At 40.3% G+C, this 27,949-nt stretch overlaps 1 protein-coding gene across 2 annotated transcripts; it reads right to left on the bottom strand.

Moving 5' to 3' along the window:
• Positions 1-313: 313 nt before the first annotated feature.
• Positions 314-27,935, bottom strand: psme4a (proteasome activator subunit 4a). Of its 2 annotated transcripts, XM_044373886.1 has the most exons (48): positions 27,190-27,935; positions 25,780-25,920; positions 25,391-25,507; positions 24,063-24,119; positions 22,438-22,482; positions 19,456-19,605; positions 18,248-18,311; positions 18,083-18,157; positions 17,522-17,644; positions 17,338-17,430; positions 16,138-16,403; positions 15,792-15,978; positions 15,614-15,703; positions 15,446-15,510; positions 15,022-15,172; positions 14,828-14,926; positions 14,655-14,724; positions 14,488-14,555; positions 14,152-14,367; positions 12,749-12,906; positions 12,514-12,609; positions 12,176-12,231; positions 12,006-12,062; positions 11,827-11,882; positions 11,345-11,443; positions 11,118-11,180; positions 10,940-11,035; positions 10,597-10,728; positions 10,288-10,497; positions 9,423-9,559; positions 9,165-9,218; positions 8,950-9,079; positions 8,752-8,833; positions 8,494-8,647; positions 8,283-8,352; positions 8,038-8,163; positions 7,790-7,942; positions 7,422-7,526; positions 7,225-7,316; positions 7,009-7,140; positions 6,691-6,899; positions 6,443-6,528; positions 6,187-6,315; positions 5,432-5,587; positions 2,021-2,183; positions 1,786-1,919; positions 1,519-1,659; positions 314-1,278 (listed from the first exon to the last, which is right to left on the bottom strand). In XM_044373886.1, exons 1-47 carry the CDS (start codon positions 27,384-27,386, stop codon positions 1,525-1,527), a joined length of 5,544 nt encoding a protein of 1,847 aa, XP_044229821.1. In that variant the 5' UTR covers positions 27,387-27,935; the 3' UTR covers positions 314-1,278; positions 1,519-1,524. The 2 variants fall into 2 exon arrangements, with proteins under 2 accessions (XP_044229821.1, XP_044229822.1); XM_044373887.1 differs by lacking the exon at positions 24,063-24,119 and having other exon boundaries at positions 27,190-27,934.
• Positions 27,936-27,949: the final 14 nt, after the last annotated feature.

A 27,949-nucleotide genomic window follows, 5' to 3' on the forward strand; every position in this document is an offset into this window, starting at 1 on the left:
TTTAATCTGAGTTCAAGCCTCAGGTGTGATTTGAATTTTTTTTTATGGAAAAAATATTATTAAAATATTATTCAATGTCATGTTTATGTCTAAAGCATCCCCAAAAACGTCCCTGATTTCAGAATTTAAAAAGACTATTTTTAAAGTTGAAGAATTTGGAATTACTCTATTGTTTGCATGCAATATTTTATGTATAAGACAATACAAATGATTTTTTTAACAAACAATTTATTGTCATTCAATAAGCAAACAGTACATCTAAAAAAAAAAAAAAAAAAAAAAAAAAAAAATCACTGCAGTTTTGGCACTACACTATACACATGTGAGGTACTAAATGCTTCAATGCTTAGACTGATTTCAAGTCATCAGGGGGAAAACATATGCAAACCAAAATAATTTCAACCTCACAGGGTTTTAGAAAAAGGTCAATAATACAGAGGGAAGAGGTCACAATTACGGACAGGCAGTTTGGTTATTTTCTTGCACTGAGACGTATGAAATTGAATTGTGCCCAGGTCCTCACAGCAAACGCATCACACAGCACCGCAGCAGGGAGCGGGCCCTCTCCCTTTCTTTGCAAGAGTAGATGAGAATAGGCTCCACTGCTAAAAGCTCAGCCGTCTACTAACTTTCAGAAATATTCTACAAAGAATTAAAACATAGCACTTCAAAAAAAGTAAAATAAATAAATAAATATGTTTGTGCATATTTGCTATACCATGATATATGCATACATGATGTATATAATCATATATAGATCAAACAGTCACACAAACATTGTGTGTTGCAGGTTAAAGTCTAATCTAAAGAGACCATTGTTCAATAGTCAATTCTCTGTGGCTTGTAACAAACACTTCACTATTGGAAGATAGTAAAGAGTATGTCCTTCAATAGGACATCGTGTTGGCTCAGAGTTGATACTTGGGATATAATCCTGAGAAATGTGTGGGACACCAGCAGATGTCTTCAAGCATCCCATTAACACGCACACACACACACAAACACCCGTGCACGTGCACGCAAACAAACCAAAAAAAAAAAAGAAGAAAAGTCTGTACAGTAATGTTACAAACTGCAGGCCGTTCATCCCTGCTATGATTGATCCTTAAATATTAAGTATAGTAGAAATGTAAATGAGCTAAATACATAAAATACACAACTTTTCAATCCTTCCTCGCGCCACAACTCAATTCCTTTGTGTGTCACTCTTCTTCCAGGGTGATGCAGCATGTTTCATCAGTCATGGACTGGAGCCTCCTCCCCATTGCAAGCTGGTATCTGTACAGTTTAAGGATGTCCCAAGAGGATTCAAGTGAAACAAAAAACAGACACAAAACTGTGAGTAGAGTTCTCACTCATCCCTATAAAATATCCCTTTAAAAGATTTATATGTCCCCTAAGACATAGGTGTTATTCTGTAATGAATGCTAATCTAGTCAGATGTCTTTTGGGTGTGCTTGCGTGTTTATTCAGTGATATTTATGTCTCATGGACAGTGTGAGTGTTAAAATGCTTTACCTGGTTTTAGGCATAGTAACAGGGGGAGACCAGCAGGTCAGTCAGGACCAGCAGCTGGTCATCTGTGAACTGCTGCTTATGCTGCTGCCAGTTGTCATGGTGAGTCCGCCGAAAGTTAGACAGAGTTTTCTTCACAGTCATCTGGAAGGCCACAAAAACATTTGTTATTTTTGTCATTTATTAGTCAGTGAATATTTGTGGACACCAAGAGCTAGGCAACTGCAACACTGCAACAATATAAAGGCTACAGAAGGTGATTACACATACCTCAATGGGTTGGGTGTCATTGAGGTGAGCACTCAGGTCCATCAACAGCTGGGGCATCCAGGTGGGCACATCATATGGGCTAGAGAGAATACAAGCACTCAACCCAAGAACACCAGCATGGCGCCGCACCAGGTCTATGAAAACACAACAGGAGGGATTCCGTTAAAATGAGAGAGAATAGCATACATGTATGGACACATTTTTGTGAGAAGTTAAACCTAGATAAGTTCCTTACCAGCAGAGGGTATAGTGTCCACTATAGATCCAAGCTCCCTCTTCCTCTTCTTAGGCAAGCAAGTCTTGCACAGAGCCTCAAAATGTGCCTGCATGGGGGCGTCCATGGACAGGAAATTGCACTGAAGGAAGCCGCTGAGTGTGGTGGCGGCCATTTCTCTTACCTACAAAACAAACAGAGAAAGAGGAGATGGGAAGTTGAAGTGCACTATATCACTATATGACAGTATTAATTACAACACAAATTATAATGATCCAACTGATTACACAGATCAAATTTGCTTCCCTGTAATCAACATAATAATGTCCTTTGGGATTTTGTCTGCTAAATGGGTACTTGAATGATATTTTAAATTTGTAAAAAGTCCAGAATGTAGAATTCCAATTATAAACACATTACAAATTAGGACTGAGGATGATTTATACTAAAAGAGAAGCAGGTTGTTCAAAGGTCATCCAAAGAGGGTAAGACAGATCCTCCCTGTGTTTGAATCATTAATCCAGTTTTTGTTTTGTACCTCTTTTCTCACTGTACACCTATAATTGCATATCAGGTGACCCTCAATCAAAGTAATAAAACATGTATAACTATAAATACCACTTTGTGGTTGTATATCTCCACCAGCCAGCCAAGTTGCAGTTTACATCCATGTCTGTTCAGACTCATAATATTTGTAGTGAAGACTTTGAAGGAATTTAATAAAATCACCACAGTTTCAAGGTGGGAACCTAAGATTAGTGTCACCTGTTGTGGCAGAAAGAGGTGGATCAAAGAGGAATCAGTTGGTCGAGACACAGATGTCAGATGGGGAATCTCTTTATTCACAGCTGCCCTACTAACAACGTAGAGATATACGAGATATCTTCCAACGTTACAGAACGTGACATGCCTTTTTATAATGAAGACAGGCTGTGTGTGTGTGTGTGTGTGTGTGTGTGTGTGTGTGTGTGTGTGTGTGTGTGTATGTGTACGTGTTGGGTGGATAAGTTTCATCCTCTTTACCAGACTCTTTGGCTATCCCAAATCCTAAAGAAGGGTGGGACATTTCTCAATTTCACTTATCTTGGACTTTGACCAAATGCGAGTGGGCGTCTCTGCACTATGTGTGTGTGGGGGGTACTTCGCCCTTTTCCCAATATTCCAGATGTCTCCTGTTTGGTTGGTGGGCTGACATGTTTGGCATCAGTCTAGGTCATAGTGACCTGGCTCTCATTCCAGGTAACAGTGACCTGGCTCTCATTGTCCTACACACCAATTCAGTATAGTTTCAAGTGTGAAATATGGTCACAATCTCCCCTTTTGTTCCTGAGTTATATAGTTTGTTGAATAATGGCCAGATAAGTGTTTTTGCAGAACATTATGATGTCACTGTGAAGTTGACCTTTGACCTTTTAGATATAAAATGTCATCACTTCATCATTTTATCCTATCAGACATTTGTGTGAAACTTTGTCATAATTAGTGCATGAATTCTTGAGTTGCGGCCAAAAAACTTGTTTTGTGAGGTCACAGTGACCTTTGACCTTTGACCACCAAATTCTAATCAGTTCATCTTTGAGTCCAAGTGGATGTTTGTGCCAAATGTAATGAAATTCCCTCCAGGCATTCCTGAGATATTGTGTTAAGGAGAATGGGATGGACATGAGGTCACAGTGACCTTGAACGTTGGCTAACAAAATCTACTCTGTTCACCCTTGAGTCCGAGAGGATGTTTCTGCCAAATTTGAAGAAATTCCCTCAAGGTGTTCCTGAGATATCACATTCACGAGAATGGGACGGATGGACAGACAACCCGAAAACTAGATAAAATATAAAATATGTTATGCATAACAGTGCCGAGTTCTACGACAGAAGTGAGGTGCCTTTCTTGGCTATGTGAGGCTCTGAAAATATGGAGCTCATGAGTACTGTATTATATTTAAATAAGATGACTTTATTTTCATGGCCTTTTGCTATTGATTTGCAATATTGTATTTCTATCTAAATCTGACAAAATATTTGAAACAGTCTTTTTCCGAACATTAAAAGATTATCTTATATTCCAACCATCGTGGTATAATTTAACAGTGTAGCCAAGTAGTCTAGTCTGGTCTAGTCTAGTCTTTTCACTTCTCATACCAAGACACAAGCCCAAGCACCTTACTGACAACCTATTGCTTCACTGTATAAGACACACCACAGGAACAATGTCACTAGGCAGGGTGTTCCACTGGTGTGTACACTGGCCAGCTGGATGGAAATAGCAGCCAGCTGGGGACTGGGGGTGGATGTGTGTGTGGGATGCTAAAATGGCCTTTTGCATATTTATTTTATGGCTCTGTTCTCAGTGAGAGAGATAAACTTTTAAATGGGTATTATGCAGATCTTTGAGCAGCGTTCCCCAGAGGAAAGGCTTCTTACTTTAAATAGGACCACTAGGGCAAATAAGGTTACAGTTTTACTCTTAAGTGTATTTTTAAGTTACTTATTTTTCACCTTTTTTATAAAGTAGCAGGTTTTTTTTTTAAAAACACTGTTTACGTTGTAATATAATAAAAGGAAGATGTGAATGCAGTGAGAGAGATAAATGAGCTGCCCTCCATGGTCATTCAACAACATTTGATTTTGATCAAGATTACTACCCATGATTCCTCTGAATTGTGTGAGACTGTTTTACAGGTAAATGACCAGAGAAGTCCCCATGTCAAACTGTTAACACAATACTCGGGTGATGGTTGGGGGAGTCAGGCAGTGTTATAAGTCTTTGTCTAATTGTGATCAATCAATTAATCGTTCATCTCTTTTTGGCACAGGTTTTGGACCCTAATCTAAGGGCAGGCCGTCTTAAGAGGATCACTGGACATTGTCTGACTGTACATGAAATATGTCTTAGTGTCAGTTGATTTTCAATGAACATGTGTAATCTTCTAATAAAAAGGTGGATCTGAATAAATGACAGGAAAGAAAAGTCTCATATAGCGAGACCTTCGGAGACGTTAAATCCGGCTTAGGTTAGTTGAAGAGGCCAAAAAAATGGCTACTTCCATCCATCCCCCACTTCTCCTTTGTCTCTACTCCATCCCTCTCCCTCTCATCCTCCTTCAATCTAAACGTTATCTCCATAGCAACAGATTACTGCAGCCTGCGGTTTCCATAGCAACAGCTAGAGGACCAGAGGGGGGGAAAGAGAGCGGAGAGCCAGGAGGAGAGTGCTGAATCACTACAGTGAAGCCGAAAGACAGTGAGAGTGGCTGCTAGCATAAACAAGCATGTGTTGGCCAATAGCTTGGCGATTATTATATAATCAGAACGCCATATGTCTGTCCATCTTCCAACCATCTTCTAGTGACTTATGCCAAACTGACCTAGTTCAGTTTTTGGCTTTCTATTCTCAATGATTTGAAACAGTTTTGAACGAATGCTTGTTTTTACCTCCAGCTGCTCGTCCTCCAGCAGCTTAATCACCAGTGTGCGGACATCATTCACTGCTTTCTGGTCACTCATGAAGGTGAACAGGTTGTAAAAAACCATAATCTGGAGGTATGTCAGCACTGTGTAGCGAGCGTGCCAGGAGCTGCTGCCAGCAATCTGCAACACACACAAGAAACCCATCCCACATCAATAACAGACTTGGAGCATTTGTTTCACAAGAGGAACAGACCTTGCGGTGAATGAGGACACCATTTAGGGGGGTTTTGTAACAGAGTTTCTGCTTTTGGGGAATTCCAACAATTTTTGAAAATTTACACAATATCAAACAGTTGAATCAGAATTTGTGAACATGAACAAGTCCAGGCAGTCGATGTGCATGTGTCACACCAATTTACAGCCTAAAGCTGCTCCAGTTTCTAATGAATGTTCCTCAACACTGAATATTATGTTGGCCATTTCCTTTTTATTTTCATATTATGTTATAATAATAATACCAGTTGCACACCAGAAAGTGTACCCTTATCCCCAGGTAAACCTCCAGAATAATGTCAGTTACCTTTTTCATTTATACTCCAGGGAGCTGCACTCACTATGACACTATAATGACAATATATTTTGTCACAGAGTGATTTAAGAATGAGCGGTCAGCAGGGCTGACTCAAAAGTTTATTTCAGTTTGAACCTTTTATTAATCTATAGGTTATAAAATGTGAGGATTCGTCATGTGTGATGCAGGTAAGAAGTGGATGACTCACCTCCTGCAGGGCACTGAGGACCATGGGGATCTGCTCTGAGTAGAGCAGTCCCTGAGACATCAGAGACAGGCAGGTCTTTGCGTCCCTCTTCAGTTCATCGTAACTGTCATCATTCTCAACTGGAGCAATCTGGAACAGCAGACAGAGACGGGTTAACAGTTAGGGCATTGTGTTATTTTAAGTCACTTCAAGTGTGGCGGTGAAGAAGCTAGGGGGGGTCAGGGCTAAATTAATCTAACAAGAGAGCATGTTTCACCTTGAAAAGCAGGGGAAGCAACCGTAGCTGTTCTGGGACAGGAGTGGAGAAGGAGCGGCCAGCGCTTGCAATCAGCCACTTGAGCACTGCAGACATTTGAAGACAGGAATTTGTTTGTTAAAAGAATGCTTTAATTAGGGATGTTAGACAAAATAAATCTATATTTCTCTTAAAATAACCTCCCGATTGTTTCAACCATTCCTCGAATAACCAGTGTTACCGAGACAGGAAATGGAGAGCTAACCCACCTGTTTTGAGCAGTTTGATCGCTTGAGTTCTCTCGTCCTGCTCTCCCACCTCATTCTCCTCAACCACATGGTTCTGGATCTCCTCATCGCCCTCAGTTAGGGGCTTCAGTTGCAACAGAATTCGCTCTGTGAAGTCCGAGATGCGTGGGGAAGTGGTTGGCTGAGTGTATGGCAAGTTGACATCTATCATGAAGATGTAGGTGAGCACGCTGGAAGGATATGAAATCAGAGGATAAGATGAGACGGAAAGAATACAGTTCGCAATAAGTCGCGAGCGAATCCATACATGTGTACTGGGGGTTGTAAAGAGCGGCTCACCTGCCGATTCGTTCCCGTACGTTCTTGTAGACCTGTGTTAGTTTGGGCTCCAGGTATTGCAACAACCTGTGGAGGAGCTCTGGCACACGCCACTCCTGCTGAGCTAGGCCTCCTTGCAGCACATAGAGACGACTGAAAAGAAAAACAAGAAGCACAATCATTAGAGTTTGTTAGCCACATCAAAATCTGCTTAAGGCGGCAAAGCTTCCTACTCACCAGGCATCAACAAAAGAGCCCCCTTCTCCGTTGACTGGAGACTCCATTAGCATCTCGAACAGCCAGTGAAGCTTGCGCGGGTCTCTACTCTCCTGTAGAAGCCAGAAACAGATTCATGATGATGAAAGGGTGAGTGACAAAAGTTTTACAAATGGAAGAATAAAGACATAATGGATGTTAAGACAGTAAAGGCTTACACAGGCTGTGGCGATGCAGGTGCCCCAGTCTGCGTACGTTTCCACTGTGATGTTGGACAGGGCAGTGCGGAGCAGTGGACACAACAGCACCCAAAGGCTCTCAACCTGGAGAACAGCGCAGAGATAAATATTTTCTCAAGACAAAGTTAACATATGTACAACAAGTGACCAATACAACCACAGTAAGTAGGAATTAACAGTGGTCGTGGGGTCTAGGAAGGCCCCTCACAAATTATGCGATGCAAATGAAAGCACCTCGAGAAGTTACGTAAAATTATGTCTTTATTTAGAAAGGTACTGCCCAGGGACTGACCAAAAGAACGCAGAACATCTAGCCACCTTACTACTTGAGAGTTTCAAATGTTTACCTTCGTGTAGCTCCAGTGCTTGCAGCCTCTGATCAGGCCAGAGATTATCTCTGCAACACAACGCTGCTTACTCTCATGGGAGTCGGCCACTAGGCGCTCCATGTGTGGCTGCAGCAGAGGCAGAAAGGCATCGCCAAAATTGCGGAACAATCCCTGGAAGAACACAGGAAAGAGAGAAATTCGTCATTATTTGCTCATTTGACTGCAGTTGTTTTACTACATTTGAAAGTACTCTCAGTGAATCTCACCTTGAACAAACAGAACCTGCGAGGGCTGAACTTGTCTTTGCCCTTTCGGTCTTCAAGAGAGAGATACTCAATGAACTGATTGATGAATACTGGGTCTGAGAAATGGTCAAAGATGATCTGCTCCCGCTGTGAGGAAGGGCATGAAAATAAAATTTAACATTACTTCATACGATTGGATGCTTTCACCATTAAATTAAATGTGCCTATATATTCCCTGGGGTGTGTGTTCATTATTGTAAACAAACCTCTGTCATTTCTTCTCTGGTCAGGTTCTGCTTGGGTTGTTCCTCCAGTGGAGCATACATCATCAGTTTTCTAGAGAACGATGACGAAGTGATGGTAAATAAAAATAGGGTGAAAGAGGAGAATGGGCAGATACCAAGAAATCGACAGTCACAGAAACACAATAAGAAAAAAAGATAATAAAACAATGTAATTTTATTATAAAATATGAACCTTGGCCAACAGTAGTATCCCCAGTGAGTCTTTTCCACAAACACACAGCGATCCCAATCCTGCTGTGTGCGTGGCAAGTTGCTGCTGTTATACTGGAGCCACTGGTTGTCTGGACGGTCCCCAGCGACGATGCCACTTGGCTCCTTCACTCCACCTTTTTTTTTGGATGCAAGATAAGATTTTTGAAATTAGTTTTAAAAACTAAAATTAGTATGAAATATGAGAGCTCTAGACAAATCAAAACTTCACAATGCTTACAGAGCTCAGAGGGGCTGACTGGGACTTTCTTATGTGGTCTCTTGATTTGTTTCATGATTCCTGCCACAGCTGATATCGCCACCTAATGGAGAAAATAAGACATTTTCAAATGCCGTTGTTATGAATCAAAGCACTACTACTTTCTGTCTCATCATGAATTGTGAGTGGCTGTGGGAGGGAACCACATGAGTGCTGCACCTTGCGGACATAGAGGGAGTCATGATTGAGGCTTTTGACAAAGAACAAAACAGCCGGCGGTGGAAGTTGGTGGTCATCTCTCAGCAGCAATGACAAAAAGCCAATTGAAATCTGTTCGAACTTCCAAGGCCTAAAACAAAAACAAAGTGGGTGTAACAGACAGTAATAAATAAATATAACTGTGATTTAGAGAAGCATATATTAAATCAACCTACATGTTCCTGTTGCTCAGGCGGTCAAGCAGATCACCAATGAGCTGTTTGTATTTCCTACAAAAAAAGTAGAACATGATTAGTTGTTGCACTTGTTATGTACCAACCTTATCATGCTCACATAAAGGTTGTATGTAGAGTAAACATTTCTATTAGCAGATAGGTTGTGTGTCAACATTTTGAAAAACCTTTGACATGTACAGAGAGTTTGTGTGTGTTTCATTCTGAGACGCAAGCAGTGATCAAGTGGTGTGAACTTACTCCACAGACTCAAAGTTCTTGACATCCTGTCTCTTCAGGCCCTCTGCTGCTTCTTCCGCCGAAAGAACAGGTTCTTTGGGAAAGGGGCTGCCGGTGACCATAAGTTGTTTGGCCACATCACAGCACTCACCAGGGATCTAGAGGGATGTAAAGATACGAACAGTAGCAGAAATTAATTTATCGTGTTACATGTAGGAGAGGTTGAAACTTGAAACAAGCTTTCGGAGTCTTCGGAAGTAGTGTTTTGTTGAACTAGCTGACAGCAGAGGGAGCAGGGAGAGTGATGAAATCTGCTTTTTTATGAGTATGATAGTAAGAGGAAATGTGTTCAAGTAAAACTTTTACTAAATCTGTGATCAGGAATCATATTCAGAGCACTTATTCTGATGGTGAGTCTATGTGTTATAACAGTGACAGCTACAGTCTGGTTATTACATTGTCACAGAGCTAAAAATGTATAAAAACTATTCTATTCAATCATTTTTAGGACCAGTTTGTCCGTCTCAGATTAATTTGAAGAGTTTGAGGAAGTACTGTAAGAAGGAAGTTCTGTAAAAATATTCCTACTTATCAGTACAGTATTCCTACAGTACTGATAAGTGTCATTCTGATGTTAGAGTAGCAATAAGCAAGTTGAATTGGGATTCAGTACTAAAGCTTCAAATAATATATGTTTTTTACTGTTTTCATGGTTTAATATCTAATTTGGAAAGTAACAAGTAAAAGCAGAAATAATAACCTTTGATATAAATTTACACAAAGCTAACCTCCGGTTTCAAGATATTTTGATTACTGATCTTCATCTGTTAAAGCTAGACACAGCGCCTTTGATTCTATGATCCATTTGTAAAGGGGTTATTCTTACAGAGAAGTCGATGCCGATGGTCTCGTACTGGCGGTGAATTTTGTCTGCAAGGTCATCGAAGAGCCGCACAATGGAGGGCTTCTCCAGGGACATGGCTGAGCTGAGGCCAGAGCGCACAATAGCGGGCCACGTCAGAGCAATGCACTCCCAGTCGTGCAAATTGGCCAGGCACACTCCGTTGTGATTCCCCAGAAGACAGTACAAGGCACCCTAAAGAAGTAGAGAGAGATAGCATGTGGAGAAATTTTAAATTTAACTTCCAAAATATGGAAACTCTATAACATGACGTGTCAGAGAGGACTGTCATACTTTGAACTGCTGCTGCGTGACACTGCTGTTCTCTGGGTTGAGGAACTGTAGGACGTGGGGGATCAGATCTCTGCAGCAGAAATTGTAGGTTCCCAGTGCAGTGAACAGTACATTTTGAGCTCTGCTGCGCACCTGGAAGGTAATGAAAAGCCTCAGTTAAGGTATTATTGATTTCATGAGCATTACAAGCTCAAATAAAATGTCCTATTGATTTATTATGTGTAATGGATAATCTGTGATTATATGATAAAAAAAGAATGAAAAGTAAGCTGAAAAATAATTATAGTCGACACACTGACGATGCTTTGCTAAGATGCAGACGATGGATTGCTGTGAGACTCACTTGGCTGTAGGTGCTTGTAGAGAGCCTCAGCAGATCTCTCATCAGCTCCTGGTGAATGCTCCTGTACTGACAGCCTTCCACTGTCAGCTTGCGAAGCTGAAAAACCACAAAGTTTCAAAGTTATAAATGGTATAATTAAATGACACCCGCAAAACTAATTTCTCTATTAACGACCTACCTCGTGCTGGAGCATGACTCTGTCTATTAGCAGAGCTCTGATGTGCTGTTTTCTGCCATGAAGCTGCAAATACAATGACAAGGCATTATACACTTTGAATTGCTTTTTAAACATAAGATGTAACTTAAAGTAAGCTTTGAGGGAATGTACATGAATTTTAAATTTTTTCCCAGGATAAAAGACAACAAACAAATAATAAAAGTACAATTAAATGTCAGATTTCTCACTCTGTTTTCCATCGATTTCTTCACAAGGTTGAAGCTCTTCCAACGGGAGTCAAACTCATGTTTGTGAGAACCTTTGAAGTGCAACAGGTCACTGATGATCTGAAAGATATCACAGACAAAAAAAAATATTGATTAGTGTTGGGCAATAGGATCCATACAGCAGCTGTGTAGAGACTTGGGAAGCGATTCAAGATGGAAAATGTGAGCCAAATAAATTCAGTGCTCCACTGTCGCTTTTCAAAAGAGATCATGTGGGTGTATGTTTTGTAATCCAGTGGTATACAGTGATTCTGCAGTAGACACACAGGAGTGGAGCTCTCTGTATTGCCCCCCAACCCCTTGCAAATATATCAGGAAATGCTGGTTGAAGGGTGACAAGAGGTTTTGCTCTTTAGTCCGAATCCTGATATTGGCATATTATTCAACACAAACTAGTGTTAAGACTCACAAGTATACAGCCTATTATGGTACTGTTTGCCTACCTTGATGATAGAGAACAGAGACTTGGTGTCGTCCTCAGAGTGCTCCAGAATGTAATCTGAAAGAAGGGGGCACAGGAACTCAGATGACTTGTCGGATAAGCTGAATGTGACTGGGAATTGGCTGTAGAATAAAGAGAGATCACAAGCCTGAGACAGAGAATAACTGAGTGAACACTTACGCAGCAGCTGTCTCATCACACTACAGATAGCATCTCTGTAATTCTCTCTGGACTCATCTGCAGGTGAAAAGAACAAAGAAGATTATACACTGCAACAAACCCAACATTTTACAGACTGTGAGCAGAACTTTCATCATCTAACAGGTCTTAAACCGAAGTGATGTACGTACCATACGCCGTTCCCGTGTAGAGGGTGGTCTCATCGAGATTCACCATACTCTGAACCCTGATAAAAAAGCAGGTTCAAAGCCAACTTCATTACTTAGAATTGGAAGTAGAGTATGTAACACATTTTAAACTTGATACTTGATCTTTATAGTAATAAAAATACTACTCAAAACATCTGCCCTGTATTGAGTCCATCATAGAGTTCTTTATAATACACTATGATAAATATGAGTATTCAACAGGGTCTCCTCTAGACTGACTATCATTTGTTAAGTCAACAGTGTCTTTTTCTGGTTTTCCTGGTCAGGAAAGAGATGAGAATGTAAATACAACTGCTCACAGTTCAGGGATGGGCTCTCCTTTCAGTGGAGGCATCAGACCCCCAGCTCCTAGGAGGCAGTGCTGAACGATGGTCAGGCTCTGTAGGACATCATCTCTGAAAAACACATATATGATATAAATGTAAATGCATTATAGAGCCAAATTGAATTGCTGGACCGACTCCGGTCTATAGCTAGCGACTTCAAGGGAATTCAGAATCTAATTTCTGTGCACTCAGTTTTGTTCTTCCTTACCTGCTCATGTCCTGTTCTCCCTGTGCAAATCTCTGAAGGCGCTGAAGTTCAGGCTGGAGGATCAGGTCCAGTAAGTAAAAAGCAAAGGAGGTCTCCTCAACGCTAGGCACATGCCACCGGATATCCAAGTTCCAAAGGTCCCCAGGCCGACCCCAGTCCTGCAATAACAACAACAACAATAACAACAAACACAGTTTAAACTTTTATATATTAGTTCAGTAAAAATGTCAGTCAGGCTACAGTTACGCCAACTGATAAAATTGAACCAATTTGTTTTTCACAGCTTGTATATTCACTATCAACGTGTAAACAGGGAAAATAGATATGGAATTTGAGATTTCATATCTTATCTGATCTGGGTCACATTCATATATAGAAATATGTCAAACAGAAATTGGGCATCTGCCAATGCAACTAATCTAAACACAGATCAGAATAGTGACCACAGCTTGCAAATTTGAGAGTCAGTGCATGTTTCCTCAATGGTAATAGAGGAGAAATCACAGGCATTCCCAGCGCTCGGAGGGGTAAAGGTGCTTGGAGTGTCTGAACTATTCACAATGTTTTGTTTATTTCATTGTTATAGTATTTCGGGTGAATAATATCATTCACCCAACAACTGACACTCCTATTTAAATCTTAACTGGCCAAAGGTAAAGGTATGAGGTGACTGACTAACTTGTTGAACTGAAGTTCTTACATGGCTGAACATACCATGCCACTGCATTAAAGACTAAACAATATATGATATGAATATCAGTTACTTTTTGTACAATTATTGTTCTTTGTTTTGTTTTTCTTTTCTTTGTTGTGGTGGGTTTTGTTTACTTCTTGTCACGTTTCCTCACTCTACCTGTGTCTGTGTTTACTGTCACTTTGCAACAAAAGAGGAGGATTTAAATAAATAAATAAAATGAGGTCTTGTACCTCTGTGTTATTGTTAAAAAAAAGAAAAAAAGAAAAAATGGATTTAATTAGATACTGCCTCAACACATAACACTAGTACAATAATCCAGGCCTACACTACTCCTGGCAACTGTGATTAACAGAAAGCGACACATTTCAGTTCTCCTGCCAGGTAATCTACTAGGCATGCCTCTACTGAGGAAGATACTTAATGGGATCAAAGTACAGACTGTCTTCACTGAAAAACTATCTAAAGAGAGGATCAGACAATTAATCAAAACAGATCACACTGAGCGCCACAAGAGGTTGTCTGACTTATCTGGTTTAAAGGACAAATGTCTATTATTGCAAGTGTTTCTAAAACACTATTTCTCACTGAGTCATATGCTTCAAGTGCAAACTTTTTGAGTGTATATGCTCCTAAGAGACATGAATACAAGAATACAGTGCTTTATGAGCTTCTGAGATTTTATTTTAATCAATGATCATTCAATTACCTTAATGGGTATGTAGTCACTTATCTGTTGGTGGAAGCCTCCTGGCACACTGCAGTACTCTGTGGGGTAGATGAGGACAGAGGAGCGGAGGATGTGGTGCAGCAGGTTGCAAGCCAGAGTGTAGCCCTGCTTACACTTGAGGTGGAGGGTCAACTGCAAAATCTGGACCAGGTCAGAGCGGTAGGGCAGGATCTTATCGCCATCCACTCGAGTAACCTGAGGTGCATACGGCAATAAGAGACAAATATGGTGACGTATAAAATTATAAATTAGGAGCTGTTGGTAAAAATGGAAAGTTAGGGGTGAAATTAGTTAATCATGAGTGTGCTAAGTCACCTCAGATAGTAGCTGGAGATTCCACATCAACTCCTTGTCAAGCTCCTCCTCATTCAACACTTCCTCATCTGTTTAAAAAAAAAAAAGTGTGCATCAGGCAAGTGACAAAGACCTTATTTGAAAACCACCTCTTATGGAAACTGTTATTCCTGTTCGCTGGTACTTACTGACAACAATTTGGTTTATCTGATTGCAGCAGTGTGGCACAAACATCTTGAGCGACTCTGCAGGGTGACACTGAAAACAGAAGCACGGCAAGGGATAAGGAAAGTAAGAAGTAAGCTACAAGACATTGATACTTTGGACCTACATCGAAGGTTTACGAGTGCACAAGAATCACCTTGGAAGCAGCTCTGCACATGTCAGCCACCATTCTCCCAGCCACACGTGTCTCGAAGATGTTGGTGGTTGCAAAGTTGAACACCTTTTCCAGAGCCACCTGTTTTAAAGCAATGTGACAAACGTGTCCATATATTAACTTGAAATAATGAAAACTGTGAAATGAGAGAAGTGTGAAAAAGACTGGGTCCTGACCTTAAAGATGTCCAATGAGCACTGTGTGAGGATGGTGCTGAAGGTGGAAGACAGGCCGAGCTCTACCAGACTCTCCAGATGAGTCATTTTTTCCGTTTCTGTTTCCTCACGAGTTTGTTCCAGAGTGCTGCTGTCTATCAGGGCAAAGCATCTGCGGAGAAGTGTTTGATTTCTTGAGCAACAAGTCATACTGATGTGTGTTGCTGCATTTATGTTTTCTTTATACGAGAGATCAATATATTAAGGAAGTTTTTTTTCCAAGTTTGTCATGTTAACTCACAGTGACTGATGCCAGATAAATAAAAAAAACAGAATGTGAACATAAAACTTTGATACAAACATAGATGTTCACATTGAAATAATATGATGTGAATCTTGATTTAGACATTACTGACATGTTCTTCATCCAAACTCTTCCACATACCTGTCCATGAACTGAAGCACAAAGTCTTCAAACTCAGCTGAAGCTGAACACATCTCTCTTTCCACCTAAAAAGCCATATAAAAAATATGAAGTTGCTATCGGCAAGCATCATTTAACACCTTGCACTTATTTGTGAAAAATGAGGTGAGAAAAATAATAGTGATTCACCTCTGTCAAGTCAGTTCTTTCATGTAGGGCAGACGAACAGTCCACCAAAGGCACAAGAGTCACAAATGTAGCAATAAACTGGAATGTGATCTGTGGGGACAGGAATGATAATTACATTAGATTCGAAGAGGTTTAACAACAACAGAGGCACTGAATAAACGCTGCACGAAGCACCCACCATGCACTTGCTGAAGTCGTTTGGGTCGACGCCTGGCAGAGCCCTCATGAGCAGGGGGAGCATGTGAGTAGGGCCCTCAGGAAAGCGCTGCCCACCTGACACTAGGCTCCGTGCCACACCAATCATGCAGCTCAGAGTGGCTGTCAGCTGGTGGGGCTCCGTGAGAGTCTCCAGAGCAGGGTATGTTCTATGGTAGAAGCAGAAAACAATGAGCCCTTTGTTCATTTCAAAGTGTGGCCTTGTCTCTTATCTAAAACGGACAACTAGCAACAGTGTGCCAGATTCATAAGAAGCAGAACTTGGGTCAAATGCATCATTGAAATTCTGTAGTTTGGTGCAAACTTACTTCTCCAGCACGGGGGGAATGACCAACTCAGGCCTCATTAGAGCTAGGTTTTGCAGGGCCTGGGCAGCATCGAGACTGCCAGTTTTGCTGAACATGGCCAGCAGAACTGGCTGCATCATGCTCTCTACAAAGTCTGTGATATCATCCTCTGTGAGCTTGTGACTGTCTGGTATGGGTGTTAGCCACGTGGGCTTTCTGTAGCGCTCTCGGTGCAGCCGTCGGACGACACTGGCCGGGAGACGTTGGAGGAGCTTCATGAGCTTCATCTGAACATGAGGACAGAGAGACAGAAAAAAAGACAGCTACATGACAAAGTAGTGACACACAAGTGGACAGTGTGCCTCCATGTAGTCAGGACAAATGGAGAGTGTAGAGGGTGTTTCATGGAGCATCTGGAGACACAGAGGACATGAGAGACATGCAAAACACAGACCAATACACAGCCTACTTGTTTTATATGGAAGAGCAAATCATGGGATCAATATCAGCTGGGTTTCATCAGTGGATGACTCTTTTTGTTACACACTGACATGGAATTTATAATTTCCACTTTTCTTCCTGTTCCAGTAATCAATGATGATATATCCTGATCTGACTTCAGTAGCTTCAGCTAAATGGATCAACAATCTCACATGTTTCCAAGCAACAGCCTAGAATACACACAAACTCATCCCCTTGCCAAAAATAAAGGTTTGTGTGTGAGGACACTTTGCTGCCTGTGGCTCTTCAAAATCTAATGGAGGGGGGTTCCTCAAAACAGAAAGGCATGTGGGCCTGCTCCAAGTGACCTTTAATAGCATTGCAGCCATCTCACTCACATGTTCCCTCGTTATTTCTGAACTACATACTGAAGTAAACCCAAGCAGCCGATGGGAAGCTTCCTAGAAAAATGATGACGAATGATTTCTCCCCCTGACACCGTTGCTGCCGTGTGCCGTTAAGCCGTGTTAACATGATGCTGGAATTATAGTTGGAACAAGCTGGACGAGTGACATGTTTAAACTCACTGGGAGCAGTCTAAACAGCATGACTCATGATTTCTGTAGATTGTTTATGATTCTTTTCTTGTCACATTTATCACACCCTCAGTATGACAAACATTCAAGATTGTTTTACAGCGAAATTTAAAATGTCAACTGTAAAACATACTGTCATATTTTGATCACTAAAAGTTGGTCGACTGGTAAAAAAGTGACTCACCAGCCAGCGGCCATGGTTTGATGGGTGGAAGAAGGATGTAATACTGTTGAAAAGGCCACTGAGCTGTGCTTGAGCTTGTTTGCTGGGTCCTCCCTGAAATTGACAGAGCATGGGTCACTAAGACAACATTTTCAACACTAAATGTAGCTGCAATTAAAGCAGCGTTTATGAACGATGAACTAACCAGAAGCGATGAGATCCAAAGCACCACATGGCTGATGTCGTAGGCGTTGGTGACATACCGTGGTACCATCATTGGACTGGTCCCCACAGGGAGATTTAAACTCCTCAAAATTCTTGTGAAAATCTGAAATGTGAAAAAAAGAAAATGTTAAGGCCTAATAATCTTTGCCTTATGACTTGTATACTTATGTTGATGTGGAGTTATTTGTTGTAAAATGTATCATAACCTTGTGATTTTTAACTGGGCTTAACAGGTGAGAAGTATGTTTATGTTTATACATATTGGTGTTGTCACATATGGATGGATCAAAATAGTCACTCAGTTGACACACAAACATGATGCAAGTCACTTCCCGTCAGCGACTGAGAACAAGATCAACAAGGAAACTTGATAGTTTGTTTCTCTGACAGGCAGCATGTCCATGAAATACACACCATGAGCCAAAATCCCAAAGGTCAGGCCACACATGAAAGCATGTGCCACAAACCTTAAAAACAAACAAAAACAAAACTGTGTAGTGGGTGGTGGAAAGGGGTTATTCAGAAAAAGAGGGCGACAAACCTTCGGGATATAGGGGTCCCAGTCAATGTAGCCGATGTTGTCGTTGGCCAAACGAGCGAAGAGGTTGACCAGGTGCTAAAAAGATACGGGATGGCATGTTACACAAGGAAAACACGCATACTGTCGACTACACATTCATTTTTTTTGACAAATTCATCTACTCACCACTTCCCAGCTCGGAAGATTCTGCACAGACACCCACAAGTTGATCAACTCATCGAACCACAACCTGCCAGACAATCAAATGGTTACAAAGGGAAAAGACAGCGCTGCTAAGTTCATGTGACATTTAACAGTAAAGCATTACAGGAAATTTCATGAAATGAAAGTAGGTTTGGGGGCAGGGAAAGACTGGGACAGGCAGGACTTAAAGGGGGACTCAACATACCCTGACTTAGGACTGTGCAATATGACAATATATTGTGTGACGACAGAAAAACGTCTCGTTTCATATTATGCTCTATCATTTATTTCATTGTGTTGCAAATCACACTGTTTACAGAAATATTTTTCATCATTTGGAGTTTATCCATCTTTTGTGCAGATTACAATAATAAATTACTCTTCTTAGCTTTTTACTCGAGAAGAAGTAGAGACTATGTTTATTATGTTATTTATGTGCACTTGTTTCATTTCAGTTCAGTGTGAGAGTCTCTACTGCGTTTTGTTGTCATTTATGGTTGGGCTACTTTCCTCTGCTCTCTGTGTGTGCTGCACACAGAAACTACTCATAGAATTTACAGAAATTGTGCAATATCATGATATATATCTTTATCGGGATATGAGATTTCCTGTATCAGGTCATATTGCACAGCCCTCTCTATTAAGTGTGCCTCTATGATAAATGTCACTTTCTTTAAGAGTCCTTAACGATGCAAACTCCTCTCATATATGCTCCTCACTAATTTTGGCTCCTTTAATATGCAGCCTGCCGAATACAAGTTTGTACTCTTTGCCTACAGAACCACCTACGTTCTCCAAAGCATGCAAGGTGTTGCAAACATAGTAATTTAGAAATTCATTTCCATGCAAACTCCTCAGTATTGTCATCATGATCCAAGATTAATCTTTAACTTATTTCTGCAATGTTGGATACAGTGGCTGTGAAGAGATGCATCTGATCAACATTCTGCAACCTTGTTAAGACGTTAGGTAAAAAGTGACATTTAAAGGATGCTCTGACAGTATCAAGGGGTCTTATGTTTGCCAAGAAATCACTCAACACATCTTTACACCACTGCGTAATGGTTTGGGGAGAATGGAAAACCAGATGATGTGGTTAAAAAAAAAGCAGGAAAAATACTATTAAAAAAATCAGCCACAAGAATCAATCATGGAAATGTGTACTAATTCAATTGGGTACAATTTCTTACTTGAATCCCTTTTGGTGCAGTTCTGGGGGTAGAGTCGTGGGTAGAAACAGTTCAAAGTAGCTGATTGCTCTTTGCATGGTGACGTCAAAGGGACAGAATAGCGGCCTCCACTCATCCAGCATCTCCTGAGTAGCAGATTCTGAAAAATATCTGTATGAGCAGAGAATCACAATTAGCTTTTTTTTGTAAAATGACATTTGCTGAGAGGAACGTTATTAATATCATTCACCAGCTTATGAATGGGTATATATGGACACTTGAAGCATCTCAAGCAGCAGAGCAGCTTAGAGAGCACTGCAAAGATGGACAAGCCTATTAGGTCACTTACAATTCTCATCCTTACACAACTCGGGAGCATCAGATGCTGGTCACTGACAACCAGACATCACTGTCAGACTCCGAGGAGAAAAACCCAAGCTACACGCATATAAATACTTATATCTATACATATCTTCAGAGCAATAATATAACTGCAAATAATCAAATCCTCATTTTGGGTCTGTATCTGTGTTTTTATTATGTTCATATTACAGACTGGAGACTGGAAAAACACATCAATCAGCAGCTACTGAAATTTCAATGTTGGAGCGCAATGTTCCACAGAGGAGAGATTATAGTCATACACCTGGCACATTTTAGCTGTTAGGGTAAATCCTGTGGTTCCACTGGGCTCATAGTCCAACAGGGGGATTGTCATGGTTCATTATGTGCTTGTGTAAACCCAGCAGGTTATTTCAGGTCACCTAGTCTCCTCTTGGATACTACAGTCACTGGAGGCGTTCAAAAAACTGTTACTTCAAATTGAGTCTACTTCCTTCTGCTGATCCACGGTGTCTCAAGCTGACGACAAATCACTCTCCCTTCTCAAAGTAACCGGAAACTCTCACACAAGACAGAATTAGATGAGATAATAGGATTATCTGCCTAAGAGTAAACTGAGGGACGCGTCCTAGAGCTCGCCCGAGATATCTGCATGCGCACAACTAAAATGAACACATTCAGGGAACTGCTGGTGACAGCAAAGCTTTGGAATAATGAAGAAAAACGCTGGTCTTCTTCAGCCACTACGACATCCACGATATCCACAACATTCAAAAGCAGGGAGCTCAAATGTTAAAAGATAGGACATTCACTCAGCCCTACAAAACTAAACTGCAGAAACTACAATTTTTGTCAAAATTAAGTTATGGATGAAATTGAACTTTTCTGTTTTTCAAGTCTGTTTTATCTCGTGACAAATTGTCTAAGTTCAGTCTTGTTCTTTGTCAAAGAAATCATGACGTAAAAATTGCATTAACTACAAAATCAAACCAAAGCCAAGGCAAACTGCAGTAAGTGCAGTTACTGTGCTCTGCGACAGACATCCAATTTGTTAATGAATGAGGCTTCAGTGCCTGTAAATCCTGTATTCTAGCTAATTTCAGGACAATCCAAAGAAGGGAATCTTTGTGTTCTCCACTGGTTTCTCATCAGTGTATTGTCAGCTAACCTGATCGTAGTATATAGCAATAGCTTAGTTATCACTGCGATAGCGCCTGCTAACTAAACATTAGGGTTGTAGTCTCCTGGTTGATATGCTCTCGTCCGACCAAATTCTCATTGGTCGAATAATTGCTGTGTTACTTTCATAAGGAGAAAAGTGCTACATCAGTAGCCTTCCAGGATTAATCTATTATTTCCTGCAGCTGGAGGGACACACTAACAAATTACCTGTGAAAACGGGGGTGTATTCAAAACACGCGAGTCTACCTCTGTGTTGTTGCCTGGGAATAGGGCATTGCGTAGTATGTTTGCATAGCAGGTGGGAGAGAGTGAGCGGCAGGAAAGTGACAGTGGATGCGAGCGGAGCAGAGGAAAAGGTTAGCGGTAAGTTGTCAGTCTGGCAGTAAATGTACAGTACAGACTCCAGTGTGTCAGTTAATAAATGCTAAAAAGTCACGTCTGTTGTTTCCCTATGTGCTGGTAAAGTAAAGGGGGTTAGCTCCACAGTTAGCAACAATGGGTTAGCCTAACCTGACGACGCTAAACAGAGGAATAGAGAACAGAGAAATGTGTGGCGGCTGAGTTCACTGTGCACTCTGTCCTGTTACATCCAACAGAACCCCCTCCCCCCCCCGACTAATCGATTAGTTGAAGATTATGTACAAATCAATCGACCAACATTTTCTTTGGTTGACTACAGCCCTACTAAACAGGACAACAGAGTACATCAACATTAGTCTACAGACTGACAGCCCCTCCTCCTTCTCTCTCTCTCTCGTATATTTAATGGGTTACAGGAAGCACATAACACAACCTTAATCAGGTGTTACCTCACACACTATGTAGCTAAGTCATAATTTATATAACTTCAACTTGTTATCTACACAGCAAGCCTTACAGCACTTTCAAAGTTTATTAACCTAGATTTGATTGATATCATTTATCTCTATTAAGACAGGAACCTGATTATATTCCATAAGAGCATATATCTAATTCTAAAATAAGTATATATAAATTTTACAATTAAAATAAATACATCAAGCCATCTTAATAGGTTAAACCAAAACACAAAACAATACAATTTTTCTTAATAACTGATCTATTTCAACCTTTTAATACACAATAAAACAATTAAATACAGATATAATGTAACAAGAAATCAAATTACATTTAGATTTTCTCAGGAAGAAGACACTAAGATTGTAATTACTGCATTTTGCCTTTACATTACCTCTATATCTGTTTAGGGTAATACAAAGGCAGAGTACAGTATCTGCATTTTTGGGGTCATAGGTCAAACAATTTGTCATGGGTTTTAGCCATGAAAATGACTTAAAAAGCACATATTTAATAAGCACATCATCACTTTTCTACCCATAATACAATTGGCTGGACAGTCAAACAACTTGGAAGCCATTTTTCTCAGTTCCATTGTTAGCATAGTTACTGCGGTTTGTAGGGCAACACAGACAGATCAATGATTATTAAAGGTGTACTTACGGTCTGCAGCTTTTCACAAGGGTTTTCAACACATTTTCCACAGAGCTGGAATAAAAGAAAAAGAGAAAAAAAATGTCACTAATGTATCCAAACGAGCACTGAAACGCTAATGTTAGAGTAACAGTTAAACAATCTTCACACCAATGCAATTTGAATTTGACTGCATGCACACAGAAACTTCTTTACACACCTGACTGGTGTACAGTAAAAGAGAGAACTTTAAGGGCTGGTGTATAGGGAGGAGATCTTAATAAAATGGCATTAACAGACTACAATCACTTCATTAAAAATAAACAGTCAGTTTTGCCAAAAGTGGTTAACTTCCTGGCTGGCCTATGAAAATACAGATTGATATGTCAACAGTTCCCTAACCGTTTATTCAGAACATGCTAGCTTAAATTCAATCACTGCTGTAACAGTTTGTTGGAGGTAGTTTTGTATTTGTGACTATTAATAAAACTTCTTACACATTACAAAGTCCTGACATGACTATCTTCACATATAGACTGCAATCTCAGGGCTCTGGTCACATAACAGTGTTGAAAGCTCTGGACCAATATAACCACAGCTTTTGAGCTCCCCGCCCGCAATCCCACCTCTCTGCTCACATGCAAGCTCAAGCCATGCCTTGCTGGAAATGCCCTGCTAATCCCACTCACAAACTAGTTACTAATGTTGACATCTTTCAAGTCCTTTTTGTAGCTGACATACTATACATTTAATATTCTGAATTATGGGTGACACTCTGCAAGCCAAACTGCAACTACAGTACCTGAATGCATGGGTACTACTTAATGTTTAACAGTGTAAGCCCACAACACACAGGCCGAGGTCAAACTCATGCACTGCAAATCCAACAACAACAACCAGTCAAACTGAGTGTACCATTACATAGTGCTCAGACACTCAGGAAAGGGGAACCCCAGACTCTAGTATATGTGACCTTTTTATCTAAGTTGGAGTGAACCCTCACGTTCACCCCAGCACATTCCAGGAGGGGATGAAACGTGACAGGAGCTTCAGCCCCTCCATGACTTGAAAATACTGTGTAGTAGTGCAGGAGTGGCTAACTTCAAAACAAGCTAACGAGGGGTATGAAACAGCAAAGTCGTCTCTGAACTTGGGCCAGAATCTAGATAACTGTTGAGAAGTTAATAATGTAAATACTGATGCCAGACAGCTCATGTGGTAATACACAATTTATTATATAATGTATCATATCATATACTGTATAAGTTCCTATTATAGTCATCATCATTCTGTTACTATATTGCTGCCACAAAATCCACTACAGATGAAATACTGGGAACACGAAATGACTTATTATAAGAGATCCCAGTAAAAATATTTTTTAACATATGTCTATTATGTTTCTGTCATAGCAAATATGTGGGATAGGAGGAGAGTAAAAAAAATCTGTTAGCTGCAGTGCGACAGTCTCCAATATGAGTGAAATGTTAACATTGATTAAGCCTTAATTTATCTTCTGTCACAAGCTGCATACGGGGTGTCCAGTTTTTTGATTTCACATGCAATATATATTAAAAAAACAAAAAAAAAAAAAACAAGTGAGTGCCTCAAAGGATGAATTCAAAGTAAAACACAAAGAGAAGTATTTTCCTTACCACCTCTGAACCAATTTTAGCATTATGAGTTTAGAGGATGAACGAGGCCGTGGAGAACTGAATGTGAAAGGAGACAAAGGCATAAAAAACACATTCAGCACACGACAAAGTGCCAGTCACTCAAAAATATTAACATACTATGCATCACTTTATACAATTTATTATGTAATCAGAGTATCATGTTTTGTGTGCATCTGTGTCATTTTGAAAGAGGTGAGCTGGCAATCAGCCGAAGCAGCTTGCTTTCATTGGCTGTAACGCAAAAAGTGATGTGCTAGCAAGGCATTTATGTGATTAACATACAATGTTCCCATAGCACCATAAAAGAGCACCTCGCACTGCTTGCTGTAAGAACTTCATAGGGTGCAGCGTAGAGCAGACAGACATTTAAAAATCTCTCCAAAGCTGCACTGAATGCTCAGGTTGTAGTGGACATTGTTCCTTGCAAAAAAGGAATGTGGCTTCAGGAATTTTCCACTTGTCCTCCATTAATTAGTCCAAATATAAGTAATATGCTTTTTTCAAGTTACAGACACCAAAACCTAGTAATTCTAAGATATGACAAAGCTGACTTGTGAAACTATTTTCCTTGATGTCTAAAATATTCTCTTTCAACAAAAGATCACTTGTCAGAGTCACAATTTCAGTACACTTCCTGTTGAAAATCTGTTTCATTGATTGCAAAGCACCAAACTGACAAAGAGAGGTAAACAATGTATAACCTGGTTATGTACCATTGCTTAAGCTGTTAAAATATTACAGTAGGTATTCAATGACATGCTGTAAGCCATTTAGTTGTGAACTACTTATAAGAAAACATTTGAAAAGTAAAGAAATTGTAAATAAAATTGCAATGAATAGACTTTTGTGCGCTAATCTAAAAGCAATCAGGACAAAAAGAAAATGTCAGCAATGTTTTGGCAAATAGTGTGAAACCAACAAGGTCTTTGTTTATGCTCAACGCAAAGATTAAATAATTGTTTATCCTGCTATAACAATTAGCTTCCAGTTTTTTCAGTCTTATTCACATCAACATAAGCTGGTCCATTGACAGCAACTCTGTCACTGGACAAGTTCTGTTTTCCCAGTGGGAAGGTACAAAACATGCCACAATGTTTGTTCTGTTTTCTACAGTATATTGTCCTTCTATAATGAGTTTTACCATCAACTAAATGGAACTTTGTAGAAGAAATAAAGGGGGCAGGCTTATACTATCACTTCCAATTTTGGAAAAAAAAGTCAAAAGGAAACAGAAATGAGTAGTATGTTTTTTTCAGTAGTTACAATATTTAAAAAAAAAAAAAAAAAACAGTAAAAAAGAGGCATACTTGGGAAACCAGTTGAGGCCCAGATGTTCTGTCTTAGAGAAAAGAATCCTGTCATGCAGCTCGTACAGTGGTCTCCACGGCAACTCAAGGTCCTCTCGTGACAGTAGTTCCCTTTTCCTTTTAGATGAATCACAAACAGGAGAGAATAAGCACACAGATCCTAACACATCATATCATCTTAACCTATGGAATATATAACATAACATGGCTCAATATGTGGCTCAATAAGGCTGCAAAAATATATTATCAATGGTCACTTTGCAGCATATTTTTTAACCATCTAATTTAACTACTGGAGAGAAAAAATGAAAGAAAATGGAGTGGAGAATAAGTTTGTGCTTATCATGTATACAATCTTGTTGAGTAAGACAAAAGGGGCCCATTCTTACTTGAGGAGGTTGATAAGAAGCCGGGCGAGGCCCTGCATCATGCTGATCTCAAGTCTAGGGATCGTCACTAGCTCATAGAGCAACTTGATGAACAACACATGGTCTTCTTTGCTGAACTTCCGTCCGTACAGGCGCATGTACCTAGAGCAGAGGATTAGAATTAGGAATAATTGCTCCAGTTTTAAGATGCATAGTAAGTGGTCAGAGCCCATGTGAGCAGCATGAACAACACAGACTAAATGTGCTTATGATCTTACACAGACATCCAAATTTTCAAAGAGTCAAAATACTGGTTCATTTTTTAAAATAACAAAACCAAAGTTGAACATGTGTGGGACCTTTGAAAATGACAGTTATAAACTGTTTGTATCACCATTAATATGCCAAAATACCGATGAAGTGAATCTGGGTCATCCCCACAGTAAACTTTCCATCTCTGAGCCTGCAGTGAGTCACTCCTGAACAGAGCAATGTACCAGCATGGGACTGAAACGGATTAAACAGCCCAGCAACCAAGTGCAACAAAATGAAATAGCACTCTAAGTAATCAACTGTCATATTGACAATAATTGTGCTGTGGCAGTGTGACTCTACTAAATAAATACAAAAAGGGGACAAAATACAATGTTGTGAACTTGAACAGAAACTAAATCCAGTGGAAACACGACAAACAATATGTTCCTGTCTACAAACATATCAAAAGTTGGGTGTAAATTGGAATCCCTTGAAGCAACTTCACAAGAAACATTTAAATTGTTTAGTTTTATTTAGAGGTATCTGGTGTTAACCTGATTCTCTGCTTTCAAAAACAAAACAAAACACAGGGTGCAAACTGGACTTTTGTCCACCAGCCAAACTGCTGGTGAATGTTCAAGTTTTACCAGCCTCTCAATAGATTACCATTGTTTATTTGGTTGGTGAGTGAAGCAAATTTACCAGGCACTTGCATATTTAACCAGCATTTGGCTGGTGGCTGGTGCTAATTTTGTGCCCTGACTACTGTGCTGTACTGCCTGGGTCAGATTGTTTATTTGGCACTCTGATCACCCAGATTAAGAAACCCATACCGTGCCTAATCAGATACATTGGGCAGATTGTAGTTTTATAAGCAAACAACCCATTACGACTATATCAGATTATAAAGCAATGCAAGAGAGTTTCTGAGCCACCAACAACAACTATTACTGTAACTTTATTTAGTTAAACGGTGTATCTTCAGTGTTGACCTACAGCCAAATACACAACGTGTGCACAGAAAAGCCGCACATTACGTTTCAGTGTTGGCCGCCGACATTAGGCAACAGTTTGTTGACGTTACCTTCAAGAGGCTCAAGACTGAAAAGCGTTATGAAATGAGCAACAACTGCTCATGCAAATTAGGATAGCTAAGATTATTGGTACAGTACTTACGTGGAAAGTTTCCTCGTCCAAAACAGCACACCGGGCCATATCTCTCTGAGCTGGACAGCTCGGCCCAAGTTTCCTTTGATTTTACTCAAAATATCATTGGATTCTTCATCTAGCCTGTCCGCGTACGGCAGAAGTTTGTTGTATACGATGTCTTTTTGAGGAACAAATCCCAATGTGTCAGACTGTGCCTTTTTCATATTACAGATCCCAAGCTGGCTAGCTTTCACTACGCTAGCAAACTTTACTCTGTTTTTACTTCGCCCTTTATGCTACCCGGCTAATGTAACGGCTAGCAATTTCCCGGCTAGCTGCCGTCTCAGATTGAACCGTACGGTTGTTGTGGCCCACACAGCGACTTAAGTTATGAGATTCACAAGTTGACGACACGCTAGCTAACCATTTAGCTCAAGTTAAGTTAGCTTCCTTTACCCGCAAACGTTAACATCGTCGATGTCATCTTATTAAGATATTAAGGCTAATGAAAAATGAGAATTTGTCCGGAGAGCGCGTTGGCACTCGAATATTTCTCTTTCGGTTAACGTAATCCTAAAAAATATGACAACCGGCTAACGGTCTAGCTAAAGTTAGCTCCCTACTACAAAAGCACAGTCATATCCCAAGGACTGTCAACGTCGACTGATTCATCCAACTACGGCAAAGCTCACTGCAGACGACACCCAGCTACCAGCTACACAACACATCCGTCATATCCGCTAGCTGCTGCGAGAACTACACTTCCCAGCATTCGCCTCTTCATTCA

The sequence above is a fragment of the Thunnus albacares genome, chromosome 14 (assembly GCF_914725855.1).
Source record: "Thunnus albacares chromosome 14, fThuAlb1.1, whole genome shotgun sequence".
NCBI lineage: Eukaryota > Metazoa > Chordata > Actinopteri > Scombriformes > Scombridae > Thunnus > Thunnus albacares.